This window comes from Eleutherodactylus coqui, chromosome 2, assembly GCF_035609145.1.
Source record: "Eleutherodactylus coqui strain aEleCoq1 chromosome 2, aEleCoq1.hap1, whole genome shotgun sequence".
Classification (NCBI taxonomy): Eukaryota; Metazoa; Chordata; class Amphibia; order Anura; family Eleutherodactylidae; genus Eleutherodactylus; species Eleutherodactylus coqui.
This window is the reverse complement of record NC_089838.1, coordinates 16,292,608-16,305,534: the sequence shown is the minus strand read 5'-3', so window position 1 is coordinate 16,305,534 and position 12,927 is coordinate 16,292,608. Positions and strand designations below refer to the sequence as shown.

At 44.0% G+C, this 12,927-nt stretch overlaps 1 protein-coding gene and 1 long non-coding RNA gene across 2 annotated transcripts in view; both read right to left on the bottom strand.

Annotated features, from left to right (window-relative positions):
• Nucleotides 1–12,927, bottom strand: part of LOC136611133 (A disintegrin and metalloproteinase with thrombospondin motifs 2-like) — a 238,633-nt gene that overhangs the window by 54,621 nt on the left and 171,085 nt on the right. Inside the window, exon 17 of the mRNA XM_066590415.1 lies at nucleotides 7,169–7,328. Coding sequence (XP_066446512.1) covers nucleotides 7,169–7,328 — 160 coding nt within the window. The remainder of the gene's footprint in view (nucleotides 1–7,168; nucleotides 7,329–12,927) is intronic.
• On the bottom strand, nucleotides 510–7,133 carry LOC136611134 (uncharacterized). Its single transcript, XR_010790224.1, has 3 exons — nucleotides 5,485–7,133; nucleotides 4,418–4,879; nucleotides 510–1,868 (listed from the first exon to the last, which is right to left on the bottom strand). It is a non-coding gene; the product is annotated as an uncharacterized lncRNA (long non-coding RNA).

The following is a 12,927-nucleotide window of genomic DNA, read 5'->3' as shown; positions in this document are numbered from 1 at the left end:
ATAGAAATGTGTTTTAGCATTGTACATTTATTGCGCAGGAATGGTGGATGCAATGATAATGAAGTGGTGCTCCCCATTCCCTGACCTTTGAGCGTTGAGGACAACAGACTATTGATACTTATAATTTATTCCGCAGCCATGCAAGGAAATCCCCCCCGGCCAGGAGGCCAGAAAATTTCCTTGAGGCCATCCAGGGCTGCACACTGCAGAGGCAGCTATGGAGCATCTAGGTGGAGCTGGCCCATCTCAGGCAATGGGGAGAGGAGGGTCTTCACCCTTGAGCTTCACATTGCTCCGCCTCACTTTTTGTTGTGCGCCATAGATCCTTTTCAGTAGCGCAGAACCCGGATGAGGATCCGTTGCTTCCAAGAAGTCAGGTGCTTATAGAGTCCATCTTAAGCCTGGTGACCCATTATCTGAACTACAAAGTGGTGGCCCATTAAAACAGTGTTGTAAACTTTTATACATGTTTTAATAGCTTCTTTCTTTCCTTTAACACAAACTGCATTTCTGTCATTTATTTTATTTATTGTGGGATTTTTTTTGGCATGCAAAACACAAGGATATAGAGTACAACGTATACTGGATCTTTCCTCATAAAACTATATATATATACATCTGCCAAGCTCCTCCTGCTCTATAAAAGGGGTTTAAAGGGAGTTTGTCACCTGGAACAAGCTGTCCAAACTGCAGGCAACATGTTCTAGAACAGGAGGAGCTGAGCACATTGATATATACTATTATGAGGCAAGATTCAGTATTTTATTCAGTTATGTCTCTTCACATCCTGGACATCCATTGGACCGTTCAGCTCAGGATGTGCAGAGATACAAATGAATGAAGTACAACAATGTATCAATTTATGAGGAAAGATTCCGTATAAGTTGCACTTTATTCATTTGTATCTCACACATCCTTCCTGAGCTGAACAGTCTGATGGGTAGGATGCGCTGAGCTATAAATAATTAAAATACTGAAGCTTTCCTCATAAAACTATATATCAATCTGCTCGGCTCACTCTGCTCTATAACTTTCTGCCTGCAGACTCCCTTTAAAGGGAAGCATGCATAGGACAAGTATTGTATAGACCTCATATCATTCCAGCCTGCTATGACACTGTACCCACACTGTTGAAATATGCTCTATATTGCTCACAAGAGTGAATGGCATCATCACAGACACGGCAAACCTGAAGGGACTGGAGAGGTAGGATCCCTTGTGCTCCTAAACGCCGCTGTCCATAGTTGATTTGCAAGGGATCCACATTTTCGCTATTAAGCAATGCAGACGGGGCGGTATGACAGTGTATCATGATGTAGTAAGAAGTTGTACAAGACACAACAGGCCAGCACTACCTTGTCTGTGGTTTATGGAGATGGATTGCGGTGTGAAATATGCAGAAGCGGTTGGCCATAATGCCAAGTGTTCTCCACAAGTCTCGCTTGGACAGTCAAAAACTAAATATTTTCCTTCCTTGATCCAATAGTCTTTAAGGGAAAGGTTTCAGTAGATGTGCTTGTGGTGGAAAGGCCTCATCTCCAACAAACACAAAATCCAAAATTGCTTTTGTCTCTACGTTGCTCAGTAGGCCTAATCTGTCTGTTTGCTCCATGAATTTGGTGTGCTCCAAAACACCGCTGTCCGATACTTGCCCGTTTTTGCAAACATCTACCATCAGAAATTTGTAGTTGGAATTCCATTAATATTATACTACAGTAGCCTTTGTAATTATAGCAGTATGATCCTGAGTTTGCAGGCTGAGAGATCCAAAAATGTTTGTCGTCAAGGGCCCCTCCATAGTTGGGGAATTGACAGAGACGTTCAAAGTCCTCTGCAGGAATCTTCCACTCCTCTACGGTCCTTGGGAACTGTAGAAAGAGAAAAAAACTTGGTTTCAAGAATGAACACAGCAGTGAAGCGGCTATGAAAAGCATACATGAGGGGGGAACATTTATCAACCATTTTGCCCCACATTCTGTTAGGAACAACCACAAATAGTGGGCACTACACAACGAGGAAACCTGGTAATGAGGTGCACTATGTTTATGACTTTCAGAGAAAAGGACGCAACTGAAAAGGGCTGCAAGCAAGTAACACCAGGACTCTAGAAAATATGAATGAATATTACTAGTGATGAGCGAGCATACTTGCTAAGGGCAATTGCTCGAGCGAGCATTGCCCTTAGCGAGTACCTGCCCGCTTGAGACAAAAGGTACGGCTGCCGGGGGCGGGGAGCGGCGGAGGAGAGCGGGGAGGAACAGAGGGGAGATCTCACTCTCTCTCCCCCCCCCTGCTCCCTCCTGCTCACTGCCGCAACTCACCTGTCACCCGCGCCGGCACCCGAACCTTCTCTGCTGAGCGGGGAGATACTCGCTAAGGACAATGCTCGATCGAGTAATTGTCCTTAGCGAGTATGCTCGCTCATCTCTAAATATTACATTAAATATTTTATTGAAATAAATGCCAAAAGCAACCAAACACATTAAAACCATTTTAACACAAAAAGACAGGTGACTACTGTAACTGAGAAAGACCACACAAAAACTAAATAATGCATCAATGTTGGCTGCACAAATAATCCAATGCATTTATGTATCTAGATCATAAATATAGTAAAGAAAAAACTCATATAGACAAATACTTGCACATAATTGAGGATTTCGTTCAAAGAGTAGAATACCAGGAAGCACTGCCAGAATAAAAAGTGTAGCAAGGGGCTCCCTAAGTGATGAAGCTTGCACTCCGCTTAGGGTGGGGGCGTTGGCCACATGTAGCCTTTATTCCTTTCTTTAGGGAGACCCTTGCTTCACTTTTTAGTCTGGTGGCGCATCCTTTACAACTGTTCTAGTATACTTCTTTTTGAACTGAATCTTGCACTCTGAGCAAATATTTGTGTATATAAGTGGTAATTTACATATATTTAATTAAATATTTATATATTTATTATTTTGATACATACATAGTATGCTAGTCCGAAAAAATACAAAAAAGGCCATCCAGCTTAGCCTGTTTACCCCCTTTCCACCTTGTTGATCCAGTGGAAGGCAAAAGAAACACAGTGGGCAGAAGCCAATTTACCCTCAATCTGGTGAAAAAAAAAATCCTTCTTGACTAAGAATAATCTCTGGATCAACATTTAAGATGAACTTCCCTTCTGGTTATTTAATGTCTATATACTGTAATGTTGTAGTGCTCTAAAAAGACATCTAGTCCCCTCTTAAACTCCTCTGTGGATTTTGCCATCACCACGTCCTCAGGCAGAGAGTTCCACAGTCTCTCTGCTCTTACAGTAAAGAACCCCTTTCTATGTTGGTGATGAAACCTGCTTTCTTCTAGACGTAGCGGATGCCCTTTTGTTACTGTTACAGTCCTGGGTATAAACATATAATGGCAGAGATCCTTGAATTTGTCCCCTCATGTATTTATACACAGTTATTTGTTTGGCCCTTAGCCGTCTTTTTTCCAGGGTGAATAATCCCAGTTTTGATGCCTCTCTGGGTATTCCAGTCCCGTCATTCCATGTATTAGTTTAGTTGCCCTTCTTTGAACCCCCTCAAGGACTGCAACATTTTTCCTGAGCACCGGTGACCAGAACTGTACGCAGTATTCCATGTGAGGCCGGACAAGTGCCTTATATAGTGGAAGAATAATGTTCTCGTCCTTCGCCCCTATACCTCTTTTAATACCCCCCAAGACATTATTTGCCTTTTCAGCAGCTGACTGACATTGGTTGCTCCAATTGAGTCAACAGTCCACTAGTACCCCCAGATCATTTTCCATCTCACTTTTCCCTAGCAGTACCCCATTTAGTGTATATTGGTGACACCCGTTTCTCCTGCCCATGTGCATAACCTTACATGCTTTGGATTATGTGTGCATTATTTATTTTTTGTGTGGTCTTTCCCAGATACAGTCGTCACCTGACTTTTTGTGTGTTTTAAATGGTTTAATATGTTTGGTGCCTTTTGGTTATTTATTTCAATACAATTTTGCATAGGATCTTCCTTCAGATGTTCTGTGAATGCTGGTGTTCTTACATTCTGTTAAGCTTCATTTACACAGGGCAATGCGAGTTGCACCCAAGACTCCTGCACCCGTCCTTGTACTGTGTCAGGTGCATGACACTGCACATTACATATCCTGCTATTATGTAATCCTCGCACAGATATAGGGAATGCAGAGCGTGGGTCCGAGTGAAGAAGGGAGAAAAAAAAACTAAAAAAATTGCTTCTGTATTTGAACCCTTTCAAATGAATTGGGCTTATTTTCCTTTCGATTTCTGTTGGACAGGACACAACTCACACAAGTTTAGCAGGCATATCCTTAAAGTCAACCCTTTTTCTTTTGCATTTATGGGATTGCGTAACAATTTGCTACTTTTGTTCTTCAGACCAGATAAGGAACTACAACTGCCTACCTTGAATGGATCTGCTTTCAGGCTTGCATCACAAGGTTAAGGAATTATGGAACTCAAAGAAGCAACAGAGATGGTAGCTGAGAACTTCAGGTCTTGCAGGACTTTGCTGATAGCCAAGAAGCAGAAAGTCAACTGCTGCTCTGCTGAGATAGCTTCACGCAAAGCTGTGTTTTGCTTCTCAATGCTTGGTTTCACAGTTGCCAGCCAAACAGAAAATGACTCTTAGACATGCACAAGTAATTTCTGAAATCCTCTGTGTTGTTCTCTTGCATCTACGTTAAAAGCCCCTTGTGTGACAAGCTGTCTCTTTGCGGCAGCCACTGTTTGGACCAAGCTCTCTGCTGACACTTGTGGGGATGTTATTCTTCTTCCTCCATTTCTGCTACCATGATTTCTGCTTCCAGATGGCGTTTTGTCCAGCATCGTAGCTCTCAGAGTGGTGACCGTCTTCTTCACCCAAAACTGTAAATAAACAGAACAGGTACATTAATATGGAGTCGCGTACACAGAGAGTGCTACAATACTACGAACCTTACAAGAGAACAAGCTCTCCTTTGTAATGGAAGCATTTGTTCTTGCGAATGTTCCCTCAAGAAAGCAGAACTTCCAGGTGACCGAATTAATTATTGACATGTCCAAATATCCCTCGAAGTAGCCAACAACAATGACTCACAGGTGGCAGTGCCATGTGGCCTCCTTTTATCATTAAAAGATGCCTTGATGGAGCCCATGGCACTGCCACCTGTGAGACATTTTTTGCTTCTTTGAGGGACACTACGGTCTCCTTGAAATCAATAAAGCTAAAGTGGTGGAGGGCCATAATAACTGAACGGACATGTTGAAGTAGCCTTCGAAATAGCGAGCAAAAATGTCTCACAGGCACCAGCACCATGTGGCTTTCCATATGCCACTATGAACGCCTTGATCGCCGGTCATTTTAATCACAATTTTGAGGGGTACTACACTGTTTGTTCCTTGCAACTGGGAAGTAAGGTAACAGTATACAGGATGCTACTAGAAGCTGCAAAGGGATCGAGTTAAGAGAACATACAAGCAAGCCAACTCACCTTTGTAGTAAGAAGCGTTCACTCCTACGAATATACCCTTGAAGAACTGGCAAAACTTGCAGGTGACCAAACGAAGTAATCCTTGAAGTAGAGAGAAGAAGCAGTAGCGTTGTGACACTTTACGGATGAACGGAATGGCGAAGATCTCTCGAGGCTTTTATGTAGCTCTTGTGGCGAATGTCATAACGTACTTCCCATAATTTGAGGATTTAACAGCCAATAGTAGAGCACTTTGTTAGGGTGTTAAAAACCTGCTTTTATTCTGCCGGCAGCCTGTCGCAGAGCATTTCGTGGGGCATGAACTATGTCCTGACGAACAATCACCCCTTCACTCAAGTCTGTAAACGACTGCTTAAACCAAATGATAAGTGAATGACCCAACGAGGATTTTTGTGAATAAGGCTTTCAGATAGAAACACAGTGCGACTGGCCACATGCAGCCAAATCATGGCCACACAAATTATTGGCAAAACTGTATGGCCATCGCAAATGGACGTGGTCTGCCTATGTGTGGCCAACGACATTATGTTCTTCTAGCCTTAACTTGTTTATCTATTCGACATAAATACAGTACCATAACCAAACTCGGTACATAAATACAGTATCAGAACCAAGCTTCTAACATAAATTTGCAGCATTATATCACTCTTCTTTCATCTGAAGCTTTCTCGCAGCTTTCATCCAACCAGGTCTCCGTTATTCCCACTATGTCGTAGTTTTCCTCAGATATTATTACTTCCAGTTCGTCTACTTTATTGGTCAGACTTCCAGCATTAGTCACCATACAGTTTAGAAGGATTTGGTTATTTTTTATGTTATGTGCATCCTACTAACTGTTCTGCCAGTTCTAACTGCCTCTCCAACCTCTTTTTCATTACTTAGTTCCAGGTCACTGTCTACACCCTATCTCTCTGGTTGTCCTTCCCCCGAAGTCCCTAGTTTAAATACTCCTCCAAGATATAAAGTGAGAATGCTTGGTCTGGGTAAGAATGTGTGTCAGTGCGTTAGTAACTGGTCAGTGATAGAAGACAGAGGTGGGTTATAAATGGTACATACTCTGAAGGCTCCGATTAATTACAGCACAGAGGGATCCACAAGCATCCCCCAACCACCACATTGTATTCAGAACCCCAGCTGACTTGACAGGACACACAAAGTGAGAGAGACAAAATGTGTCATAAAATACTGAAAACATGCTACTGTACACACCTATTACTCAACTGGAAAACACATATACTGTATGTACAAGTACTTCCTTATGCCCCTTTTACACAGGATAATACTCATTTGATCGGGCGAGTGACGTCACCACTCGTTGCTCGTGCAGATTGTTTAGACCTGCAGATCATTGCCAGAATCGTTCACTTTTCGCTCAGTGCCTTACATTAATATGTATACACCGAGCGTGTTTAGATGTAACGAGAAGTGAGCGAATCAGCGACGATTTCTGTGCAGGCTGAAACTGAGCGACAAACGAAAAGTGCACGATGGCTTCGGGGTTAGATGTAACAATTTTGTTCATTTGAGGGAATTTTAGCCTTTAGTCTATTTGTGATTTGGAGAATTTACAAGAAAAAGAACAATTTAGGGTAACTTTTATTGTATGTACAGAACGTGTCATCACTGGTACTTAAAAGGATACTGCATTTGTCAGTTCTGAATGTACAGTATACAGACTGATTACCTCCTCCACATGGTTTAGAACAATGGGACCATTTCTTCAAAGCCCACTCATACTCAACCACATCCTCTTCAAGAACATAGTTGTTGCCTACATTTAAGGAATCTTCATGTATCATGTACTTATAAGACAATGAGATTTTAACATTTCCATGAGGGATTACCTGGAATACAAAAGGATAAATTTACATGTAAAGTAGGGTAGACTTCAGTACCTGCCGCATAATTTCAATGCTCTTATGCATTAGCCTCTTGAAAGGTGACTGATGAAACTTAGTGACCCTCCAATCAGGAGTTCAAAACGGATATGTCAGTACCTAAAGGGGAAGATTACCTTCTATTATTTTTTCCTGAGTAATTGCTCCTTGGTTGCTTTTTAAGAAGTCACTGAGACAGAGGGAACTTCGTATTTAAATTTGCCCTTCACAGATAAGAAACCCTTAAAACCTAATCCTAATATATTTAAAACTAAAACCTTAGGGCCATACATAGACAGGCATAACAGACAAACAATTAGTAGGTATCTCCAGTAGCAGTAGCCAAGGCCACAAAGAATAACCCTCTACAAATGCCCACTCATTGGGATAGACCAGAAGTATAGGGAGACAAACTATAGGAGTCTCCTGGTGTATTTGAGCAATATGTCAACACCAGAAGTGTGGGTGTGCCCAGGCTAAGCTAGAGGTAATGTCCAGGTCACGCCAACAGCTCCCAAATGGCTGTGGCGTACCCAGCTTGACCGAGCTGCCGAGGGCTCGGTGCATCATAGGGACCTCTGTGAGGTCATTGGACCACCGCGATAAAAATTGCAGAGGGCCGATGGTTTGCCGTGGCAACAGGATGCCAGATACAGGTGTCCTGCTTTGCCATCGCTTCCACCGAACTATCTCTCTCTCGCCAGCTCCGTGAAGGCGCATGCGTTCCGCTGCCAATCGGGAGCTGACGGCGTGACCTGGGCACTACCTCTAGCTCAGCCCAGTCATGCCCACACTTCCAGTGGAGACATATTACACTAATACCGTCTCCCGATACAAACCACTCCCCAGGAGGTAAGATATTCCTATTAGAATGCCCAGTCCAAATAGTGGAAAATATCCCATCGGGCACTATAAATTGATGATTCAATGGTCCATCTAGTCTGCCCCCTATACTCTTTCTTTCTCTCTCAAGATAGATCCAGTGTCAGACAAACAGATGTGAATCCTCCTTGCCACATAGCAATTTAACTTTGGGTGAACAGGTGAACAGCCTGACGCATCGTGACATATAGTATATGCTCATTCCAGGTACACTTGAATTCATTTATTGTTAATTTTCTAACCTCGGCTGCTGGAAGTTTGTTCCCAGCATCCACCATGCTGTCAATAAAAAAAAACCATACATGGGAGATTGTGATCCTGCTGTACGGAGCTCTGGTAAAACCCCATCTGGAATACTGTATTCAGTTCTGGAGACCTCAACTACAGAAAGACCTTGATAAAATAGAACGAGCCCAAAGATGGGCTACAAAAAGGGTGGAATGTATGAACAACAAAAGTTATCAGTAAAGATTTAATGAGTTATCCAATACCAAAATTTTTTCTAAAAAACGGGTCCCCTATGGCCTAAAATAATAAAAAGTCATATACTCACTTATCCTGGCTTCCCACATCTCCCTTGCCAGCAGCTCCGGTCTCTCATGTGACATTCGAGCTCTGCGCCCTAAGGCCTGTAATTGGCTGTGGCAGCTTTTGACATTCTATATGGAGGCTGCTGCAGCCTGTAAAAACAGACAAAGCACTGAAGACGGAGCTGCATCATGGGAGGTGTGTACCTCTACTCGCCCTCTACTCAGACAGACCTGTGCGTAATCGTAAGATTGAATGGAGCCCCTATGAAGTTCTGTTTGATAGGGCCGATGTAAAAGGCCCTCTCTTTCTGCAGTCACAGTATGAGCATCTCACTTTCTATGCGAGTGCTTTATAAAAGTTTGGAACTGAGATTTGATGGACCACACCAGATCCAGTTGACGACTGGAAAAGACAACTGGATACACACCAGCCGCTCCAAAAGAGTTCTCCCTCCTAAACCAGAAAAAGACTTGTCACCATACACACCTGGACTCCATAATGTGTTGAAAGAGGAGGACAATAAATTTGTTAAAAATCATGAAATACTTGTAGTATTCGACGATGCAGAAAACGGAATTGTTGAATGTGTACTTCTGTTCTTACAGAATCCTCCTCAACACCCTTTGTGGATATACCCCTTCCTGTGGAGATCAGGTCATGGTTTAATATGGTGTATCAGGTCATGGTGTTGTCACAAAAACACCAGAGCACAACTGCCCCAGTAATGGTTGGAGCATGGCTCGGTGACCCCTGGTTGTTTTTTAATTGCTCGTGGACGGGGGATCATCACATCTTAGTTGCCCAGGGAAATGCCACTATAGACTTTTATTCCTCCTGCACAAAATGCGCATGTGTGGAAGTCACAAATAATGTTGCAATGTTGTTTTTGAATCACACCCCTTATGGGGATTGCAATAGGCTACCTAATACACACCTACAATGTGTAGGACAACAAAAATGGTAGAAAATCAGGCCAGAACGTAGGATGTCCTGCTATTTGGATGACAAGTTATCTGGAGTCCTAGATCACAATGTAGTAGCTAGACATGAGCGAGTATACTTGCTAAGGCACATTACTCAAGCGAGTAGTGCCTTAGCCGAGTATCTCCCTGCTCCTCTCCAAAGATTCGGGGGCCGGCAGGGGGCGGGGAGCGGCGGGGAGGAACGGAGGGGAGATCTCTCTCTCCCTCTCGCCCCTCTTTCCCCCCCCCCCTGCTCCCCGCCGCAACTCACCTGCGCCGGCCCCCGAATCTTTAGAGACGAGCGGGGAGATACTCGGCTAAGGCACTACTCGCTCGAGTAATGTGCCTTAGTGATTATACTCGCTCATCTCTAGTAGTAGCCATGACAATTTTGTGTTACCGCATGATGTGTTGCCACAACAATCACCGGCACTGCTTAGCTGCCAACTTCAGTTTCTCTATAACACTCCCCCATTCAGGAAATTTTATGAAAAAAAAGAAACCAATGCTATGGGGTGTATCCTCAAATACACTATGGAATAATAGCCGGGCGGAAAGATATAACCCATTTCTGAGGGGGAATGGTAGAATAAAGTTCCCCACTACCCCCTTGGGCAACTTGGAACAAGGTCCAAGTTGCCCAAGAATATCAGGTCCAAAAAGCTGCAACACTTTGAAGGTGGACAAACAGCAACAAGAACCTCTTTTTTAAAGCAGAATATGGAATGGGCAATAAAGAAATCCAGTTTTAATAATGCCTGCATTGATGACCGCGAGAGAGGAAACCACTAACATTTTTGTCATGATGGGCTTCGGGAGCCAGAAATGAGGTCAGATCAGAAGTCTCTGCAAGTCCCACCAGCCAGAAAATCCCTTCTGTTCCATCTATTGGTGGATATTGTGTTAATGAAAATGCAAATGAGCCGCTGAATATTAAAGCTAATAAGTTCAATATAGACTGAAATATGTGCATTTATATGAGTTAAATCAATCATTTTTTTCTCTAAAAATCCAGTTGCTAAAATTTTGGATTGGACCTTGAAACTACAGTCTGTACAGAAAAACACTTTTACAGATTGTAACCCTATTTCATGTGGGATGTTGGTGTACAGAACGGTTGAGAGGCCCATAAATATCAAGATTTCTATTCAAGATCTTTTAAAAATGTGAGAAGGTTGCCGGTGTCTTTAATATAAGCAGGTAGGGTCACAACATATCTCTGTAATTGATGTTCTAGATCAGGGGTGTCAAACTCATTTCACTGTGGGCCAAACATTGATCCAGAGATTCTTCTGACTGCCTTTATGGAGGCAGGAAGGACATTTTCTCCCAAATTGGCTTCTGCTTCATTGTTTTTTTTTGCCTCCCTCTGCATCAAAAAGGGAGGGGGGTGTTGGAAACAGCTGAACGTAGATAGACTTCTCTTCTTTTAGCCTAACATACTATTGGGAAGCACAGCTTGGGTTAAAGTTGGCTTGACACTGCAGGTTAAGAAAACACTTTTTGAGCTAATTGAAACGGCCTTTGATAATAGTTTAGCCAAGAATGGAAAAAAAAGAATGTGTGTTCAGAATTCTCAAAGACACAAACTTACTAGAGATGAGCGAGCACCAAAATGCTCGGGTGCTCGTTACTCGGGACGAAATTATCGCGATGCTCGAGGGTTCGTTTCGAGTAACGAACCCCATTGAAGTCAATGGGCGACCCAAGCATTTTTGTATATCGCCGATGCTCGCTAAGGTTTTCGTTTGTGAAAATCTGGGCAATTCAAGAAAGTGATGGGAACGACACAGAAACAGATAGGGCAGGCGAGGGGCTACATGTTGGGCTGCATCTCAAGTTCACAGGTCCCACTATTAAGCCACAATAGCGGCAAGAGTGCCCCCCCCCCCCCACTGTCAGCATAAAGATCGTTCTCCTCTGCCATAGCTGTAACAGCTGTGGCAGAGAAGAACGATGTTAGCCCATTGAATTCAATGGAGCCGGCAATACAGCAGGTTCCACTGAAAGCAATCAGCTGCCGGCGTGCGCGGGATGAATTGTCGGGAAGGGCTTAAATATAGAAGCCCTTCCCTGCAATCCATCCAGAAATGTGTAAAAATAAAAAAAATATACCGTATATACCGGCGTATAAGGCGACGGGGCGTATAAGACGACCCCCCCAACTGTCACCTTATACGCTGGGAATACAGCGGAGCAAAGAATAAAAATCATTACTCACTTCCCCCGGCGGTCTGCGGTGCTCCTGCAGGCTGTCGCTCCCTCCTGGTTCACGGCAGAGCATTGCTTTCTGGACGCAGGGCTTGAAATCCCCGCCTCCAGAAAACACACGTGCCTTCAGCCAATCACAGCCAATGACAATGATGTCATTGAATGGCTGTGATTGGCTGACGGCGTGTGTTAGCTAATCACAGTAGCTTTCTGGAGGCGGGGATTTCAAGCCCTGCGTCCAGAAAGCAATGCTCTGCCAGGGACCAGGAGGGAGCGACAGCCTGCAGCAGCGCCGCAGAACGCCGGGGGAGGTGAGTAATGATTTTTATTTTTTGCTCCGCTGTATTGCCGGCGTATAAGGTGACAGTTGGGGGGTCGTCTTATACGCCCCGTCGCCTTATAAGCCGGTATATACTTACCTTGTCCCGGCAGACGGAGTTCAGCGTGGCCGGCCTACAGTGGGTGTGAAGGGGGTGTGAGTCAGACCTGCCCCCTGATTGGCTCAACGCTGAGTCTGACTCACACCCCCTTCACACCCACTGCCGGCCGCCGCGGCTGAACTCCGTCTGCCGGGACAAGGTAAGTATATACATATATATATTTTTATTGTAACACATTTCTGGATGAATTGCAGGGAAGGGCTTATATATTTAAGCCCTTCCCGACAATTCATCCCGCGATCGCCAGCAGCCCATTGCTTTCAGTGGAACTTGCTGTATTGCCGGCTCCATTGAATTCAATGGGCAAACATCGTTCTTCTTTGCCACAGCTGTTACAGCTGTGGCAGAGAAGAATGATTTGTCTTCTATATGTTCTCAATGAGGTCGGCGCTGCTGCCGCTGGCCCCATTGAGCGCATATAGAGAAGAGAACAGGAATCGCAGATAGGTGCGATCTGCGATTTCTATGGCCTAAGAAGGACCGTTGGGGGTCTTGATGCCTAAAATCACTCCTAACGCTCTCCCTATAGCAGCTCCGGCA